Source organism: Penicillium maclennaniae (genome assembly GCF_028827695.1).
Source record: "Penicillium maclennaniae strain IBT 15551 chromosome Unknown utg000007l:1.0-4884863.0:1.0-4888362.0, whole genome shotgun sequence".
NCBI lineage: Eukaryota > Fungi > Ascomycota > Eurotiomycetes > Eurotiales > Aspergillaceae > Penicillium > Penicillium maclennaniae.
The window spans coordinates 948,671-966,485 of record NW_026623219.1 but is presented as its reverse complement, the minus strand read 5'-3'; the positions used below and the strand labels follow the sequence as shown (position 1 = coordinate 966,485).

The window sequence follows — 17,815 nt, the reverse complement described above, 5'->3', positions numbered from 1 at the left end:
GGATGCAGTTGAGAGTGCGGCGGCCGAGCCGGCACCATATTACATAAGCACTAGGACAGATAACGTGGTCGGTAAGCGAGTGGCGCATGTAAGCGAGCGGCGCACCCGCCCACTTTTTCGCATCTCCGCGCGTCCATTTATCTTCCATCAAGCACTATGCCTCCAATTCGTGTCGGATCAAGCCAGGATTCTGTCCAGCAAGAGGGCCGTTTATCAATTGCTATACAAGCCATTCAAAATAAGGAAATCACGTCTATACGCGAGACGGCACGTCGATTTAATGTGCCTGGAACCACGCTCCGCCGTCGACTACGCGGTACTATAAACCGCGCTGAACGTCGCGTAAATGGTCATAAATTGACCCAAATCGAAGAGGATATACTCCAGCAACGGATATTATCGCTAGATTCACGCGGTGTAGCCCCTACGCAAGCTCACGTACGAGAAATGGCGAATATTCTACTTACGAAGCGCGGTTCTACCCCTATCCAGACCGTCGGCGAAAAATGGGTATATAACTTCACCTAGCGCCGTCCAGAGCTTAAAGCTCGCTTTTCTCGACGCTATAATTACCAACGGGCAGAATAAGAGGATCCAAAGATCATTCGAGCGTGGTTTGACCTCGTATAAGCCACAATTCAGCAATATAGTATCTTACCGGACGATATCTATAACTTTGACGAGACTGGCTTCGCAATAGGCCTCTGTACGGCCTAAAAGGTGATTACCCGATCAGAATACTACGGTCGGAGATCAGTTTTACAGCCAGGAAACCGCGAGTGGGTAACTGTAATTAAGTCAATTAACGCTTCGGGGTGGGTGCTTCCGCCGACGCTTATTTTTAAAGGCCAAAAATATAATTAAGCATGGTTTGAAGACCTTCCACCCGACTGGCGCTTCGAAGTTAGTGCAAATGGATGGACAACCGACGAGATAGGCCTTCGCTAGCTTCAAAAACAATTTATTCCGTCAACAAATTATCGTACGCGTGGAAGATATCGACTTCTAGTCCTCGACGGACACGGGAGTTATCTAACACCAGAGTTCGATCAAATCTGCGCGGATCATGAAATTATCCCAATCTGTATGCCACCGCATTCCTCGCATTTACTTCAGCCTCTTAATATCGGATGTTTTGCTATTTTAAAGCGTTCATACGGCGGTCTAATCGACTAAAAGATGCGGCTCGGGATTAACTATATCGACAAACTTAACTTCCTTTTTATATACCCACAAGCTCGCGTCGACGCTTATAAACCAACTATAATATAAAATAGCTTCCGAGCAGCAGGATTAGTGCCGATTGATCCTCAATAAGTGCTATCAAAGCTTAATATTCAACTTCGGACGCCGACACCTTCCCATAAGCCGCGGTAGTCAATCAAGCGCTTTTTACCCACATACGCCCGCGAATATCGATGAGCTTTTAAAGCAAGCATCCTCAATCAAAGCTTTCTTAAAGCGACGCTCAAAAAGTCCGCTATCGCCTTCGCAAACCGCGTTAAACCAGCTTATTAAAGGCTGTCAGATCGCAATGTAGAACGGTATACTTCTCGAGCACGAAAATAAGCAGCTACGTGCCGCAAACGCTACGCAAAGGCGAAAGCGTACTCGTAAGACTAGATGGATAGCCCACGATGACGGTCTATCCGTACGAGAAGCATTAGAGCTCGAGGAAGCTCATGAGGAGCCCTCTCAGGCAATTCTAGCTCCACCAAGCCTACTACCGCAGGACACACCAGCACCGAAGACGCGGCGTCCACCCCAATGTACTAATTGCGGACAGATCGGACATAAGAGGAATACATGTAAAGCTAGAGATTAATCAATATAAAGGCGTTGTGGTCGATAAAAGTGTCAAGATATAGAGAAAAAGTGGGCGGGTGCGCCGCTCGCTTACATGCGCCACTCGCTTACCGACCACGTTAGTATCCAGACAGATCTGATAACTTCGGAAGGGTAATCAATTACTTCGTTTGAAAAATAGTATATACAAAGAGATTTTATTAGCTCTTATAGCAAGCTAGGGGGGGACCACGGTGCTAAGGTCCCTCGCTATCGTAAGAGTAGCCCTACGTACTATAATGTCGGCCTCATACCGTCGTATAGGATGCTACAAGGTCGTATTGTATTGATTTCGCTGGTAGTCAAGGCTAGAAGATTAGCAGATGGGGATGAATTCTCTACATATTTAGAGAAACGCAGTCACTCCTGTAGCGTAGCTCGGGGAATAAAGCGCTAAAAAGGACCGAAAGAGTGGATATATTTATACACTCAGAGAAAGCTACGAAGATTATTGTGGATTATCATGCGTTGCCAAAAAGGAGTATTAGTCCGTATGCCCCAGCGATCTCATCAAAGGAACTTCGCACGAAACCGGGACTGGCGAGCTATTTCAAGAGAACAAATTCTCGGTATTCGATATTCGTAAGAACTTAAATGGCACCAGTATTTGATATTTTTTGTATTTTCTCCTCCATCACGCCGAGTTCTGCTTCAAGGCTTTTTGCCTGTTGGCTCAAGTAAGCACTATCTGCCTTGCCATGACCAGTCTGGCTCACCAGACCCGCAAATGCATTGACAGTAGTCTTCAGATCAGCCAGATGTGTCTGTATCAGCATTCTAGCGACGGCATGGCCAAAATCTCCAGATATTTGGTATTTGCCCAAGCGAACCTCTGCCGAAATGCATCGTTTCCCATAATCGCAGATAGACATATGAGTCCATCTCAACAGGCGTGCCAAGACCATGTTGACTAGAAGGAGCGCTTGTGGGTCTCGCATGCACGGGCGACAATTGAAAAGAGATCGCATAGAAGGTATGGTCCGCTGCGACTGGATCAGAAGGATATCGATGGCCCTTGCCTGTTCTGACGTTTGAGGAATGGATTGAAGTGTGCAAAGGTGATTGCTCAGTGTTGCAAAGCAGCCACCGGATGGGGAGTGATGACATGTACTCCCCAGGTAAAAGGAACCAAACTGATCGGCGAGGAAACCGTTGCTGGAGTTGGTGTCGATACTCTTGCATCTCGATGGCTTTGGAGAGCATGGAAAATGGATAGAATATCCCACATCCTTTGATGGTTCTTTGTGTCCGTCTATTTCCCCGAATCCAATGTTGCTGCCGTTCAATGTTCCCGCCGAGCTTGCATTTGATGTGTCCTTCTCATTGTGCGTTCCTAATGCCTGTCATTAGCGTGTGCTCGCCAGGATGTTTCATCGCTAGAGGAAGAGACATACCAGTCAAGCCACCAAGTAGTGGGAAATTATCCTATCAGAGATCAGAGAGGTCAATTTTCTGTGTAGAAGGCATGCAATTATCGGACACTGTACATTCTCCATAGACTCATCAGGGATCATGGGCAACCAATCCTCCATACAGTCAAGCCCGTTTTCGGGCAAAATAGATTCCTGGAATGGAAAGGAACCTAAGATAAAACTGGCTGGACTTTGGCAGTCAACTCTAGTCTCTAAATTGGGTGGCGATTGTAGCGGACTAAAAGTTGCGTCCTCATCGCAGGATGGCAGGAGTGGTATGCCCGAGGTGCTGTCATTTGTTGGTGGAGGGGTGTGTGGTGCAAGGTGCTGCTGTTTCCGTTCTTCCTTCATCTGTCGTAAACGCTCGATGGTCTTTTTATTCATGCTGCCCCTTGGTTTGCCGATCTTTGCTTTGCAACTATAGTGACAGTCTAGATTGCTGTCGGGCGGGGACCAGAGAGGTCAGTTACAGATCAGATCTTTGTAGTAGAGGAACTTGCTCTCTCGCACATCGCGCACATGGTAAATCTCCTGTGCAGCGCACTTTAGCCGCGTGGCACCCATCACAGGCACTGCGAAGTTTTGATGAATCTTTGTCCAAATCTTTTGATTTCTGTGTTCTCTGATTTGGCTTAAGTGAAGTACCTGTGCCTTCACGGTTAACCGGGATTGCAGTTGGAGACATCAGCTATCAATCAAAGCATTCGCTTGATGAACAGAGTTTTGCTTGATGATGATACAATATTGGCTCAATAAGGTGTAATTGTGGCTGCTGGGGTCTTATAAAAATGGTGATTTCTTCAACCAAGCCGTCGGCAAACTTACGAGGGTACTCTCGGGTTCTGGCGCCCACCAGTTGCCCAAGTAGGATTAGGGATTACTCTAAGATTAGGGATGACTCCAGAAGCGACATGTTTTTGCCCCATAGTTGCCATCGTACATTCGCTAAAACCGGACGGAGAAATTGTGGGTCCAGCTTATCACGATCTATCCATGGAAGCTTGGACAGGGGAGCAAAGCAAATGAGACCAATTCAATTACTGAAGCTCGTATTTTGACTTTCTGCCCCGATTTCGGGTATTCAGTGTCACTAGCATGGGCCATATTCAATGTGGACATTGGTCTCTTCCTCGGTCCCAGATTTGTCTCTTGCAGTGAGCGTATAATAGACTGGTAAATGTGTTCAGTGCTTGTTATCTCAAGTATCGATGAAAATGGGATCGAACAATCAACACGGGTCCATTATCGCCTACCAAGAAGGAAGTACTGGCCGGCGAGGAGAAACTGCGACTGTAACGCTGAGTATGGGAGTGGCGTAGGTCAGCGCCCAAGGTACCAGCTACCAAAGCCTATGCAATTCCAGCCGTCTCCCAAGGTCCCGACGGCCCGCAGCCACCAAGAGTCAATCACGGATCACAAGAAACAATAATTGGTGCAGATGAGATGGGGACTGGACAAGTAAGCCCACAAAATGAACTTGAGAAGTAAACGTGAAGGATTCGAAAGCAATAAAAGAACAGCCACCCCCCGGTAACTTTGCAAAGATCGCTTATTGCGGCCTCAAAGAACCATCTTCGTTGACTTGAGAGCCAAAGTGAACGTACCCTTTTACGCCAAGGCCCTGTTTCGGAAAATGGTAAATAGTCAACAGTGGTATTTTGCCTATGGCTCCAATATGCTTTCGGATGTCTTCATCACGCGCCGCAAGATTCAACCTTTGAGGTCCGAAGTCGCTAGGATTGAAACACACACACTCTCCTTCAACATCATGGGCATTCCATATACGGATCCTGCCATGGGAGGCTTGCGCGTGGCCGAAAACCAAGATCTGCCCGCTTATGGCGTTGCGTACCTATTGTCCCCGGACGATATGAAACGGGTGATTGTGAGCGAAGGGTGTGTACAAACTAAAAGGCTAGTCTCATACATAGCTCAAAAGACATCTGACATGCAGTAGAGGCGGAATCGCCTACAAGACTGAGGTCTTTCGAGCCACGTTGCAAAAAGATGGCTCCGAAGTGAATGTTACCTCGTTGCTGGGAAGACACAGCATCCCACGAAGCTACGAAAGACTTCCTTCAAGTCGATACACGGTGAATACTTCAAGAAAGAAATTTTTTTTTGGTTTGTTTGGTGTCTAATTTACCCTCGCAGGACCTGTTGATTCGAGGTGCTAGTGAACATGCCCTCCCAGACTCATACCAGAAGAGACTTTTGTCTCAGCGTAAGTTTCTCCCGGCAGAAACCTACCAGTTCAAAATTGGCAAAAAATTATTTGACGCATTCTGGCAAAGGGTCGCATGTTGGATTGAAAGAGGAGTTCATAGATTCAAAGACGGAGAGGGGAATGTTCCTCCGTGGTTTCTACTAATCTTCGACTTTCTCTTATGGACCATGTGGTATTACCATGACTATGTTCACAGTAGGATTTGGGGAAGAGGTGATGGATTAGATAGGAAATGATGCAATATGAAAAGACCGTCGAGCACTTCTCAAGGGCCCAGAGCTTACTTGCTCGTCTCCGGTGAAGAGGTTCTAGGCAAGTCGGTCTCTCCACGAGGATAGACATCTCTCACAACACTTCGAAATTTCTCATTCCATAATTGTCGCACCTCATCCTGTATGAATGGCTCTTGAGTCTTGAGTCGGATAGATTGCAGCTCCACGTCTCTTCAAGACGCGGAGTAGATTAAGCCCAACGATCTTTTCCACATCCGGTCTGGCAATGCCGCGTTCAAGCATTCTAGCCACCAAATGAGGATATTGAGCGACATCGTCGACTCCTTTCACAGCACTAAACATGCCATCGTAGTCGGAACCAAGCCCAATGCTGTCGTACCCAATAAGCTCCCCAACGTGCATAATGTGATCGATAACATGGTCTGTGTTTGCTCGTGTGGCATCGAAATGGGTAAGGGAAGGAATAAACGTGATCATAATCACGCCTTTGTTGACCCGAAGTTTCTTGAGGACGGCATCAGGAACGTTGCGAGGGTGTGGGACAATTGATGCTCTGTAGTTTGAGATGCAGACAATGTTATCAAGCGCTGTAACTCGGAACTCAATGGTGGGTTGGCTCACGTTGAAGAATGGGAGAAGATCACAGGGGCTTCAGAAATATCCAAAACTTGATGCATCACGGCTTCGCTTGTATGCGAAAGATCAATAATCCTGACGATCTTCAGTTTCTTTGGATCATAAGGGAATGAGATGCAATGACTGAATTGATCTCACATTCCCACTCTGTTCATTTCCCTGACCATCAATGTTCCCTCTGCAGATAGACCGTCGTGTGCTGGGGAAGTTGAAGTCTTTTTTTCTCTTAGCATCCCACAATTGTTCATCGAATGGCACTACTCACCGCGCTATCCGCGTACAGATTGTTCTTATTATGTGCCAATGTGACATATCGAACTCCAAGTTTGTGGTATAAGCGAAGGATGCTAGAGCTGTTTGCGATCTGATGCAGCCCTTCGACTCCAATGAGGCTGGCAAACTTCCCTTCTTTGAACAGGCGCATGATATCCGAGGCATGCTCAACGAGCCCCATGTAGTCGGAGTACGAGTCCACTAGTCGATGTACTAAGTCAATTTGCTGTAGTGTATCTCTCAACGTCTCGAAATGAGCTGCATCGTCGGAGAAGTCGTCCGATTCTGGGCTGACCATGTCATTAGCAGGACACAGCATCACGGGTCTCGTTGGCCAAACTACCAATCTACATAGACACTCCAGAAAGCACCGCCAGACTTCCCCTCTCGGAGTCGCTTGAGATCCACATGTCCTACTAAATCCTTCTCTGGCTTGAAGCGATTGTCAAGTTGATTGTCATAAAAACCACGAATGAGGTGTGGCCAATCATTGTGCCCGTCTGAATGAATGTCAGCCTACAGGTCTGGGCCACACTATTGGTAAGCTACATACCGATCAGTGGAACTGATTTCAAGATATCGAAAGCCTCGTCCATGGACATGCTTGTGGAGACCAGCTGTGATTGTTTCGACGTCAGACGATCAATGCCCCTAAGGAAGAATGGAGCCGAGGTAGTATTTTGATCGGCAGGAGGGGCTAATGAAAAACAATTTGAAAGCGTACATTGCTAGTACGAATAAAGTATGTATGTCAATAGTCTCCGAGAAAGTCTCCGGGGTCGAGATCTAGTCTGCTTCTCAAGGTACTCACGCAGAGTATATGGTGAGACCCAAGAAATTAACCAGCGAACTCTGAGTATTCGGGAATCTTTCTGCCATCCACTTTACTGGATATTATCAAACCTTCATCCTATTAGGTTGGTTTTTTTGACGTTCCGTTCACGATGAGCCTAAAGCAGTGGATGCCGCCGTATCACCTGGGGGAACGACTAAGCCCCAAAGCCGACCTCAACTTGATTCTCATGACCACAACGCTTGTGAACTTTTTGGATCTGTTTCAACTCTCAGCTGTACTTTTTGGTCTCTCAGATATTGAAAAGGCGTTGGATTTTACCAGCGATGATATCAACTGGGTGTTGATTGTTTACAATATTACTTTTGCCGCCTTCCTGCTTGTCGGTGGCCAATTGGGCCAGAAATTTGGCCTCGAGAAAACATTCATTTCCGGGGCAGCAACTCTTACAATATCCAACATTATCAATACAGCTGCCCCGAACAAAGCGGCTCTGCTTGCCGGCCGTGCAATCTCTGGGATTGGAGCTGGATTGACTGTATGTGACACACTTCATGACATGCCTCTACACACTTTCTGATATGATACCGGTCGCTTTCAAGGCACCCAACGGACTTGCCATCCTGAGTAGGACCTTTCCAGATGGCAATTCGCGAAACACCGCACTGGCAATTTACACAGCTTGTGCCCCATTAGGGTCTACCATCGGGACCGTGGTCGGGTCTCTTCTCTCTTGTATGGCTCACTCCTTCTGTTTGCGAACGATGAAATATCATGAACTAAACAAGCCTAGCATCCTCCGCCGGATGGAGATCTATATTTTGGCTATGTCTTATTCTCACCGGGCTGGCGCTCGTGCTAGCATGTCTGTTCCTACCCTCCTTTGACCGGCAAAGAGATGTTCCAATCGACATATTGGGAAGTGTGGTCTTTGTGATTGGAGTCGCTTTACTGGTCTATGGTCTCAATGACAGCCCAAGTAACGGATGGGTTTCCGCGCCTGTTCTTGTTGGAATCATTCTAGGAGCCTGTCTATTGGGCGTCTTTGTTCTCATCGAGATGAAGGTTTCCAATCCCTGTGTTCCTCAATATGTTTGGCAGAGCTTGCCTTTCTTTCTGATGCTCGTCGCCATCTTCGCTTTTGGTGGCAGCTTCAGTTCATGGTTTTTCATCACTACTCAGCTTTGTGTCAATCTCTTGGGTTACACACCAGTTCTCACTGCGGTCTATTTCTTGGTAAGTTTTTCGGGCTACTCAGTCATTCTACTTCATCTTAGACTTGGTCTAGAACACAAGATGTAGGAAACTTCGTTTGAATTCTGGGAGACTGACAAGCATCTATGAACAGCCAGGCGCCTTCTCGGCAATTGCCAGTGGGGCTTTAGCCGCCCCAATGATCAAGTTTGCTGGAGAGAAAATGACTCTTGTCGTCGGTCTTGCCATTACAGCAGCAGGTGCTGTAGCTTGGGCATTTGCCACCCCCAATCTTGCTGGTGGCACTGGTCATGGTGAAGGATACTGGTACTCCATCGTGGCTGCCATAATCTTTGTCTGCGGCAGCCCCGTTGCGATGGTTCCAGCCCAAAGTATTCTACTTCGACAGGTTGAATCAGCCAATCATGCTGTGGCTAGCGCGCTATTCAACACCGCTTATCAAGTCGGGGCCAGTGTCCTTCTAGCAGGTGCTAACGCCTTCATGAATGGAAATCAAAAGCCCGTTCATGGAGTTATGATGGTATCGATGGCTGGATACCGAAATGCGTTCTGGCTATTAACCGGAGTGCTTGGAGCCGCAGCAGTAATTATTGCTGTTGGATACTGGCCTCAAAAAGCAAGACAGTCGGAGACACTCATGGAGGAAGCCAGTGCAGACGAGGAACAGCAGGAAATGAAGGTTTAGTGAGCCCGACAACGTGCAAAAATACATTGAAGGTATGAAATTGACAAGCAACTGCGGCGTTACATTTTCTTGGTCTATTTTATTTTATTTTTATTTTTTTTCCTCTTCTAGATTTTCTTTTTCTTCTTTTCTATACCTCTATCTCGAGCTGAATAGCAGTCACTAGATATGCAAATGCCGCCAGGATAATGATTTCTAGGAAGAGGTAAAAGGCCACGCGACGAGAAAATTTTTTTCATGTATGCCAGGAAGACGAAGAAAATGCTAGATGAGCACGTAGAACTATAATATCTGGAACTTTCGAGATGAAAGCTTTTCCATGCAAGGCCAGGTAAAAGGGGGTTATCGTTAACCGCCAAATCGAAATTCCGGTCATAGGGAACATTAGTGAATGCATAGGCGCCTATTCAATCTACTATTCTGCAGCCGCGAGGCAAGCTTCACAGCCTGTGGGGCTCTGGGCCTTTCTGGGCTTTCTGTGCCCAAGCAAGATGATAGTAGTAAACGTTCCCAACAGTGCGAAGCTCAACCTCTAGTTCCTTGCGAAGATCATCAAAATCGTTGCTATCAGGTTGGCCTGGCTTACCTATTCGTAAAGCAAATGGTGGTCAGCATTGTGATTCTCTAGGCACGATTATTGGATAGTAATCAGCATACCACACAGCATCTTTTTCATTCCGTCGAGAAGATAGAGCAAAACAGTCACAGCTCTTTCGCCTTGTTCTTTATTCTCTGATGCAGCTCCAACCTTGATAGTCTGGACACTTTCTTGAATATCAACAGCTCCCGCACTCTTTAGCCAGGGTACCAGGAATGATCCCGGGCTCGGCTGATTTCCTATGGCCGCCCATGCGTTGACCATAATATCGCGGAACTTCATGAATGCGGCATGTTCAGGCCCCTCCTGAATTGAAAGCATATTTCCTTCATGTAATTCAATCCAGCCCCCAGGCTTCACACATGAAAACAACAATTTCACGGCCTCCTGAGCTGTTTCATTGGAGCCAACGGTCAGAACAAAGCGCTGATGCACCACGTCAAAGCTGTTTTGAAACTCGGCGGGCCAAGCGTCAAAAATGGAATGAGGGGAGAGATGCACGTTTGAAGGCCGCTCATTCTCTGGAACAAAGTGCTGGGGGGCGATGTCGGTGCCATAAAGTGTCGCAGTTGAAGGAACCGATTGAGCCAGATCGATCAACCAAGTACCTTCAGCGGTGGCGGAGTCTAGAACATGGAGATCGGGCTTTGTGAGATCCGCAGGGCAATATAAGAGCTTCCCATTCATTGCGGCCTTCACAAGATCATGCTGAGTCCGCAGACGATCATATTCGCCCTGGTGTCGGGGACCTCGATAGGTATCCGGAACATGGGACTGGGTCATTTTAGGTAAAGAAATTGAAATGATGGATGAAAAATCAGTCCCCTCTTAGATTGATAGAAAGTGAAATAGAGAGTTGTCAATGAAAGGAGGATGGTGTTCTTCCGGTACTTCGATGTGGTATTAAAAGAAGCCAAATCTCGGCGACTATTGCTCGACCTGGCGAAGAGATAGGTATATTCGCCGGTGCCGGTATAACTATTACACCACGAACACGAAATCTAGAATAAATTGTACATTTATAACAATATTCATTCCTTTTCCGGATTCAATTGCAATTGTCAAGCATACACCATGGCCGAGCCGAGCGCAGATCTATCCGTCCGCCCCGAAATTCCCGAGGACAAGCTGATCCTCTATGTCAAAAAAGGTAAGAAAGTCTGGTCTGGGGGATAAGCTAATGTTCTGGATTAACGGCAAACATGTACTCCGGATATTGCACTTCGACAATCACTAACCGTCTGCAGCGAGTCCCACATCCACGGCCAACGCCGTAAAGCCGTTGATGCTGATTGAGGCCCTGAATATTCCTCATACAATCCACATTATTACATCAACTAGCAACGAGACATGGTTCCATGCGATAAACCCCTACAAAATGGTTCCCGCGATGGAAGATGTCGAGATCTATCAGGTCAATGGCAAGCCGCAGCGGCTGAACGTGTTTGACAGTTCTGCTTGCCTAACGTACCTCGCAGAGAAGTACGACAAAGAAGGAATTTACAATGGAAAAGACCTCTGCGAACGAACCATTGTCATGAACTGGCTGATGTCTTACACTGCGGGTCTGGGCGCGACCGGGAAGATCTGGCTCTTGATGAAAGCGCCGAAGCCAGTAGATATTGGCGAGTCTCTTTCTGTGCTGCTAAAGTACATTCGTACAGAATATCAATTGCTGGAGACCCGCTTGAATGAGCCCGGTCAAGATTGGATCGCTTTACCTGACAGACCGACAATTGCGGATTTTGCCATCTTGCCCCTGGCAAACGAAGCTATCGCAACTTCTGCCGAGTTGGATTTCAACGAATGGCCAAAACTGAAGGAATGGAGTGAAAGAATTAGCAAGTTACCTCCAGTCCAGAAAGCCTTGAATCGTATCGCTCGGTTTGGATTATCCGACGCAGAGCTTAAAGAGATGGATCGCGAGGCTTAGGAATTTCTGACAGCTACCGACTAAGACTAGAGTCTCTTGAATAGGACAAGATATACTGAGCATTGCATGCTAGAAAGTCACCAATTGAAGTAAAACTTTGTATTACTTTCATTTCCTTGGCTTCAGAATAATCCGCGCGTTGGCAATCGGGACCCAGGTGTCTTGAATGGGCTGCGAGCTCCAACTCTTCCTGGCTTCCAACCCTGGTAATTCTATCTCGTATCGATCCACAAGCTGGTATACAAGATGCTTCAGCATAGCCAGGGCAAAATGCTGTCCAAGGCATTTTCGTGTTCCAAATCCAAATGTGAAGAGATTATAGCGAAGCTAGCCCTCGTCAGTATCAAAAATGCGAAGGCTTTTCATTCACGTTGTTCTCACCTCAGTTGAAGATAGATGCTGAAACCGATGTGGTTTGAATTGACAGTTATCCTTCCCCCAAAAATCCGGGTTATAGTTGATTGCGAGTGTGTCTACAACAACGCTCGTCTGATTTTCTTATCAGCATATTTCCTTGCGTAGGGTCAAGTCAGGACTGACGTATGGGGGAATAATATAGCCCTGAAGGTTTTTCGTCTGTGTTGAGCTTTCAGGAATCGTGAAAACTAATTATAATCAGTCAGTGAATTTCCAATGTAGGGCAGATAAGTTTATCCTACCAGTAAAGGGCCGAAGTCTGGCTGACTCCCAAAAGCAATATTGTAAGATAGTGTCTTTCCTTTCGCATAACTCCGCAACAGACCCTGTCTTGTCTGCAAATTCTTCTCGAACTTGTCGCTGTGTGTTGACATCTTCCGCAAGGAAGATGATAAGCCAACTGAGAACGTGTGTAGAGACATCAAGATTTGCAAAAAGCATTTCACTCAGAGTTTGAAGAACCTGGGGGCTGGTCAGAGTCGGCCAAAAAAGTACACTGAGATACATAATCTGACCTCTTCTGCTGAAACGTCGCCAATTTCCACACCTTTCCAAGCCTCCACGATAGCTGGTGGCTCATGGTCTGACACCCCTCGCGATTCTGCCATCTTTTCGTTAAATATCCGCCATCTAGTTTGAAAACTCTGGAGTTGCTGAGATGACTTTGGCTTCGCCCATTGACACAGGCTGAAACGATATAGTCCACCAGAAAGGACGTTGCCCATGAGTCCAAGACTCTGTTGACCCAGGCTCCATAGCTCCTCCTTTTCGTCGTCTGTCAAGGGCCCATAAAGATACTCTGCAGTGGTCATGAACGGAAATCGTGAGAAGTCATTGGCAGCATGTACCTCAACAGACTCATCTCCCTTTGCCTCAATAGTTTGCAAGTACCTGGATGCTGCGAGCTCAACATGATTGGAGATAGATGCGACGGCATGATGAATGAAGAGGTGATTAAACTGAGCCCGAATTTTCTTCCAACGGTCCCCGTTGATGAGGCCCATGCAGTTCCCGAGAAGCTCATGAAATAACCAGCCGCCGTTGCTGGACTTTGCTTTCATATGGGTCGGGGAGTCGCTATGGAAGGCTTTGACGTCCCCAGGTCTCGTAATAACGCTGTCATTGTTCAACTTTGAGCTCTTCGGTGTTACGCTAGTAACTCTGGGAGACTTACATTTCAGGGACAAATCCTGACCATATGCGATAGACTGGTCCATATTTTTGCCATTCCTGGCTGACTTCACGGCCTCGAAGAAACTTGTCGAGGCACTGCCCGTCAAGATACTTCCATTTTGGTCCTTTAATATGCTCTCCGTTTTTGTTCTTGATTGGGTGCAAAAAATTCGAGATCTAGAATTTCCAGTGTTTGAGTCTCTCAATGTCGATCGTCATTGCCAACGTAAGGGAGTGAACTCTCACAAATTTATCAATTACACAATTATTCTTTTCCGTAAACCTTCCATAGAATGAAGATAGTCAGGAAAGTCAGAGCGACCTTAAAATTGGTGGAGTTCATTGTGAAAGATCCTTCCATAACATCCAGGAGGAGGTGATGCCCGTGATGCTTTGTGACACAGCTGACCAAGTGCAATGCCGATCTGACAGATGTTACTTACAGTAGCAAATCTGCAAGTATCATGCCTCTTGTCCGCAAGGTACCCTGCGGCCAAGTGTGTTGTATCAGGTATTCCCCGAGTTATCTCTACTCAGACATCGCTTCCTCGGGGAGTAAACGATACTGAGACCTCTTACCCCACCGGAATCACTCCGATTCTAACCCTTTGCGTTATAACAACTCTCATTAATTAGGGATATTGCCTCTCTTCACCGTATCCTCGCCTTAGCCTCGATGATATCTAGATCTATAGTATCTATCTCTAGTATTTATGATGTATTATCGCTCCTAACATCTATCTTCATAATCAAGTGGAATAATCTCTAGATACCGGTATTCAAGCTCCTTTGGAATTAATGCCCCCAGCTGAGTCCACAAAAGTCTCATTCATCACCTCAAATGACCAACAAACTCACGAGAAGAATTACACATAAAGAACAGAATTAACTTCTAGTCTGATATAAATGTTTTTCCTGAAATATACTTGACTTGGTGCGTTTGATGTCTGCTTAGATATATGTTCACAATTTATACCGCATCTTCCGATCATTTATAGACGTAAATGGACACTTTCTGTAGCAAAGAGAGCAACCGCTAGCAAAATTTGTTTTGAGTGATCTCGAAATTTCAAAACCGAGACTCATGATAGATCTCCGGGTTGAAGTAGGCAGTCACATTCCATTTGTCTCTCTCAGAGGCCCAGGATACGTAAGTATGGAATCCCAATCCATTGGCTAGGTCCCGGTGTGTGCTGTAAAATGAAGATCAGTTTGTTGATTTCCAGAAACAATTCTATTATTCAAAAGACATACCATAGCTTTTTGATCTCCTCGTAGTAAGAGCCTGTCGCCAGTGCCTTGTCACGGCGGGCAAGATAATTGGAAAGGCCTCGGGAAATCTGCTCATCACTTTGCGCGTAGTGTCGAACGGGCAGATATATTTTCGACTTGGGAGTTTTTGTGCCCTTTTTCAGCTCAAAGTAGTATAGAATGCCACCAGTACGGTGGTTCGTGTCACCAAGGGGTTGATTGCTATGATACTCGTGGGGGTCCAGTCCAAAGACTGAGCACCAAAGCTCTCGAAGAGAGTCTTCCTCGTCGCATGTTTTGGGAGCCCTTCCCCCCTAGGCTCAATATGTCAATCACACTATCCAAGGTCGTGAGATGTGATCTAAAGTAGACTTTCAACCGAGACTGGGACGGATCCAGACAATCAATGGCCACAATTTCGATGGCTGGCTTCGAATGCTCTGGGAATGAATCAAAAAATTCATTGAACATATTAATAGAATCTTTCAAACAACTTGCTGGAGCAGGAAGCGTCTGCACAGCTTCTTTAACGACGGAAAGTTTTGTTTTCCCTTCCGCCAAGGCTCTCCATCCGGGTAAGTAGTATTGCTTGACAACAATGGTTGATTCCAACAGATCAAAAGCCATAAAGCTTTGCGATTGGGGAGCAAGTGAGCTTTTGTTTTCCATTTTGATGGGTTCGTTTCGAGATGAAAGCAATTTCTGGAAATGGCGATGCAGGTGTAAATCCAATTCTGGAGCCAAGGGAAGGGTATTTCCGAGTAGGCGCAAACTGGCAGCTGTGTTAATGGGATCGACATCCTGTCCAGCGGAAGGACCTATTGGCTCAACCGAGTATCGAACCGTGGGGGTTGCTAATCTTGTAGACCAGCACCAGCTTAGCTCGACCGGGGTATGGTCATCGGTCATGAAGCTCTTCCAGCCATCAGGGGGCCCACTTCCCCTGGGATGAGGACCCAAGGATCGTGCGACTGACTCATGAAAGAAATTTGTATGAATTGATTCTGAATGGGGAGGATACCCAGCCATAACCATCATCTTTGTTAGCATAGATCCGACCTCATCTACCCATAATGAAGGGTCGTTGGCTGGAGGTTGAGAGTCATGTTCCTGACTCGAATTCTGACGTTATGGTAAGCAACTAGGATAATTGCCTTTATAGAGGTACCCACACACCTTCACGTCTTGTAATGTCCATTTCCATTTGAAAGGTTGAGCTCTAGTATGAGTTAGTTCTATGCCATCTCAGTGTGGCTGCTGGCGGGATAGGCACTCACAGGAAGCTTAGTAAAGACAAAGCCATGATACTCTTTTTTTATCGATATTGAAAAGACTTCTAATGATCTGGATACCCTAATAACAAGGAGATCATCATTCTATTGAGTACTCGATAAATTTATGGAGTCTCTTTCAGTCGCTATACTACAAGGGCTGGGATGTAAGATACCTTCTGGACGGAGCATAAGCCGGAGGGCTCGGCGACTAAGTAGCAAGCAAGCTTAAATTAATCTAGAAGTATTCTAAGGGTGTGGGGTAATCGGTCCGTAAGAAGAACGGGCTTGCCGCTGCAAAGAGCCATCTCTTTTCGTCGGCATTGTAAACCAAGTGCGGCAAATTTCACACCCAGAGAAGCACACGTATCGACATCCTGACGGCTGTAAGTGGCAACCGATATGACTTCAAAAACTTCCCAGCTATGCAAAAAGCGAAATGCCACAATCATACCCAGTCTCTTGGGACAGCACGATGCCGTTCTCACTGGAGATACGAAAACCATCGACCTTAGTACGGCTGAGAACTGGGCGACCAAGACGATGATGCTAGAAGGTTTGGGAGGGGCGTTTGACAACTTATCCGAACAAGTATGCTTGCACTATGATCTGAAGTTTCTCTCTCAAGTTCACTGACGGCTATCACCAGGACTTGGCCTACTCATCTGGCATTGGCGGTTGTTCCAAGACCCGGAAGCTCATGGCAGATCTGCTCAATCACAGCTTCAAGCCATCAGCTCCCGTTGAAAGTTCCCACGTCGTCTTAGCAGCCGGAGGCAGCTTCGCCTTAACGGCACTAGTGGAGCAGATCTGTGATCCTGGCGATGGGATTCTGATTGCCGCGCCATACTGGGCCGGTCTTGACATCTCAATCAGTATTCACGGCCATGCCACCGTCGTGCCTGTCCATGTACCACGGGATAGTTTCTTCGACGCTAAGAGCATAGGAAATTATGAATCGGTTATTGGGAGCTCTGCAATTCCTATCAAGGCGGTCCTGGTCTGTAATCCACAAAATCCGCTGGGTCAGTGCTACCCACGGGAGACTTTACAGGCTATACTCGAAGTTTGCAAGCGTCATGAGTTATGTTATATCTCAGACGAAGTATATGCTCTTTCCGCACATCAGCCCTTTCTAAGTGGCTTCCAGCCGTTCATTTCAGCACTCCAACTCAGCGATGATGGTATGAGGGATCAGATCCACGTTATATACAGTCTCAGCAAGGACTTCGGTTGCAACGGAATCCGTGTGGTAAGTGGTCTTTTGTTACATTCCTGCGCAAAGCGAATTTTTTCAAAATTACTGACAAGCTATTGCAACAATTTTAGGGTGCGCTGGTCTCTCAATTCAACGATTCCGTGCGTCTTAGTAGTGCTCTGAGCGTCCATAGTCAAGTCTCCTCATTGTCGACCGTGTTGGCATCGAACTTCATATTGAAACCTTCTACCATCAAGAAAGCCAAGATCCATGGGGGCCAGAAATTGAAAGAGGCTTATGAGTCCATTCGTTCTTTTCTAGAGAAGAGTGGGATGGAGTACATGCCTGTAGCCTTTGGTATGTTTGTGTTCGCTAGACTAAGTAAAGTCAGTGATTTCGATGCAGAGAAAAGGCTATTAGGATGCTTAAAATCGAGGGGTGTATCTGTGTCTTCAGGCTCAAGCTATCATTTCCAAGAGCCGGGTTGGTTCCGCATATGCTATGGTGTCCCGAGCGATCAGTTGGCAGAGGGCCTCAAGAGAATTGCTCTTGGTGTCCAGGACTTCCAATTAAAAGAACGGCGATTGGAGATGACGGCCTAGGCTCAAGATAATCATCGAAACCTACTTCAAAACAAATCCCTGTCTATTCAAGT

General features: G+C 46.6%; 8 protein-coding genes across 8 annotated transcripts; 4 read left to right on the top strand and 4 right to left on the bottom strand.

Moving 5' to 3' along the window:
* Positions 1 to 4,890: 4,890 nt before the first annotated feature.
* Positions 4,891 to 5,709, top strand: gliK (gamma-glutamyl cyclotransferase gliK; the record flags this gene model as incomplete). Its single annotated transcript, XM_056969234.1, has 4 exons — positions 4,891 to 5,153; positions 5,215 to 5,350; positions 5,412 to 5,481; positions 5,681 to 5,709. The coding sequence occupies 4 exons, from the start codon at positions 4,891 to 4,893 to the stop codon at positions 5,707 to 5,709; spliced, it is 498 nt and encodes a 165-aa protein (XP_056819266.1).
* Positions 5,710 to 5,870: 161 nt separating this feature from the next.
* gliJ (dipeptidase gliJ) lies at positions 5,871 to 7,228 on the bottom strand (the record flags this gene model as incomplete). The annotated part of the gene is made up of 6 exons (XM_056969233.1): positions 5,871 to 6,270; positions 6,339 to 6,428; positions 6,492 to 6,568; positions 6,619 to 6,916; positions 6,970 to 7,126; positions 7,180 to 7,228. The coding sequence occupies 6 exons, from the start codon at positions 7,226 to 7,228 to the stop codon at positions 5,871 to 5,873; spliced, it is 1,071 nt and encodes a 356-aa protein (XP_056819265.1).
* Positions 7,229 to 7,570: 342 nt separating this feature from the next.
* N7477_007569 (uncharacterized protein) lies at positions 7,571 to 9,319 on the top strand (the record flags this gene model as incomplete). Its single annotated transcript, XM_056969232.1, has 4 exons — positions 7,571 to 7,957; positions 8,022 to 8,154; positions 8,213 to 8,655; positions 8,768 to 9,319. The coding sequence occupies 4 exons, from the start codon at positions 7,571 to 7,573 to the stop codon at positions 9,317 to 9,319; spliced, it is 1,515 nt and encodes a 504-aa protein (XP_056819264.1).
* Positions 9,320 to 9,759: 440 nt separating this feature from the next.
* Positions 9,760 to 10,700, bottom strand: gliN (N-methyltransferase gliN; the record flags this gene model as incomplete). The annotated part of the gene is made up of 2 exons (XM_056969231.1): positions 9,760 to 9,905; positions 9,977 to 10,700. 2 exons carry the CDS (start codon positions 10,698 to 10,700, stop codon positions 9,760 to 9,762), a joined length of 870 nt encoding a protein of 289 aa, XP_056819263.1.
* A 291-nt stretch (positions 10,701 to 10,991) lies between these two features.
* On the top strand, positions 10,992 to 11,850 carry gliG (glutathione S-transferase gliG; the record flags this gene model as incomplete). The annotated part of the gene is made up of 2 exons (XM_056969230.1): positions 10,992 to 11,067; positions 11,165 to 11,850. The coding sequence occupies 2 exons, from the start codon at positions 10,992 to 10,994 to the stop codon at positions 11,848 to 11,850; spliced, it is 762 nt and encodes a 253-aa protein (XP_056819262.1).
* A 108-nt stretch (positions 11,851 to 11,958) lies between these two features.
* On the bottom strand, positions 11,959 to 13,328 carry gliC (cytochrome P450 monooxygenase gliC; the record flags this gene model as incomplete). Its single annotated transcript, XM_056969229.1, has 5 exons — positions 11,959 to 12,177; positions 12,232 to 12,339; positions 12,391 to 12,455; positions 12,510 to 12,729; positions 12,783 to 13,328. 5 exons carry the CDS (start codon positions 13,326 to 13,328, stop codon positions 11,959 to 11,961), a joined length of 1,158 nt encoding a protein of 385 aa, XP_056819261.1.
* A 1,181-nt stretch (positions 13,329 to 14,509) lies between these two features.
* On the bottom strand, positions 14,510 to 15,360 carry N7477_007565 (uncharacterized protein; the record flags this gene model as incomplete). The annotated part of the gene is made up of 3 exons (XM_056969228.1): positions 14,510 to 14,633; positions 14,695 to 15,005; positions 15,064 to 15,360. 3 exons carry the CDS (start codon positions 15,358 to 15,360, stop codon positions 14,510 to 14,512), a joined length of 732 nt encoding a protein of 243 aa, XP_056819260.1.
* Positions 15,361 to 16,364: 1,004 nt separating this feature from the next.
* On the top strand, positions 16,365 to 17,762 carry gliI (aminotransferase gliI; the record flags this gene model as incomplete). Its single annotated transcript, XM_056969227.1, has 3 exons — positions 16,365 to 16,553; positions 16,591 to 17,214; positions 17,292 to 17,762. 3 exons carry the CDS (start codon positions 16,365 to 16,367, stop codon positions 17,760 to 17,762), a joined length of 1,284 nt encoding a protein of 427 aa, XP_056819259.1.
* Positions 17,763 to 17,815: the final 53 nt, after the last annotated feature.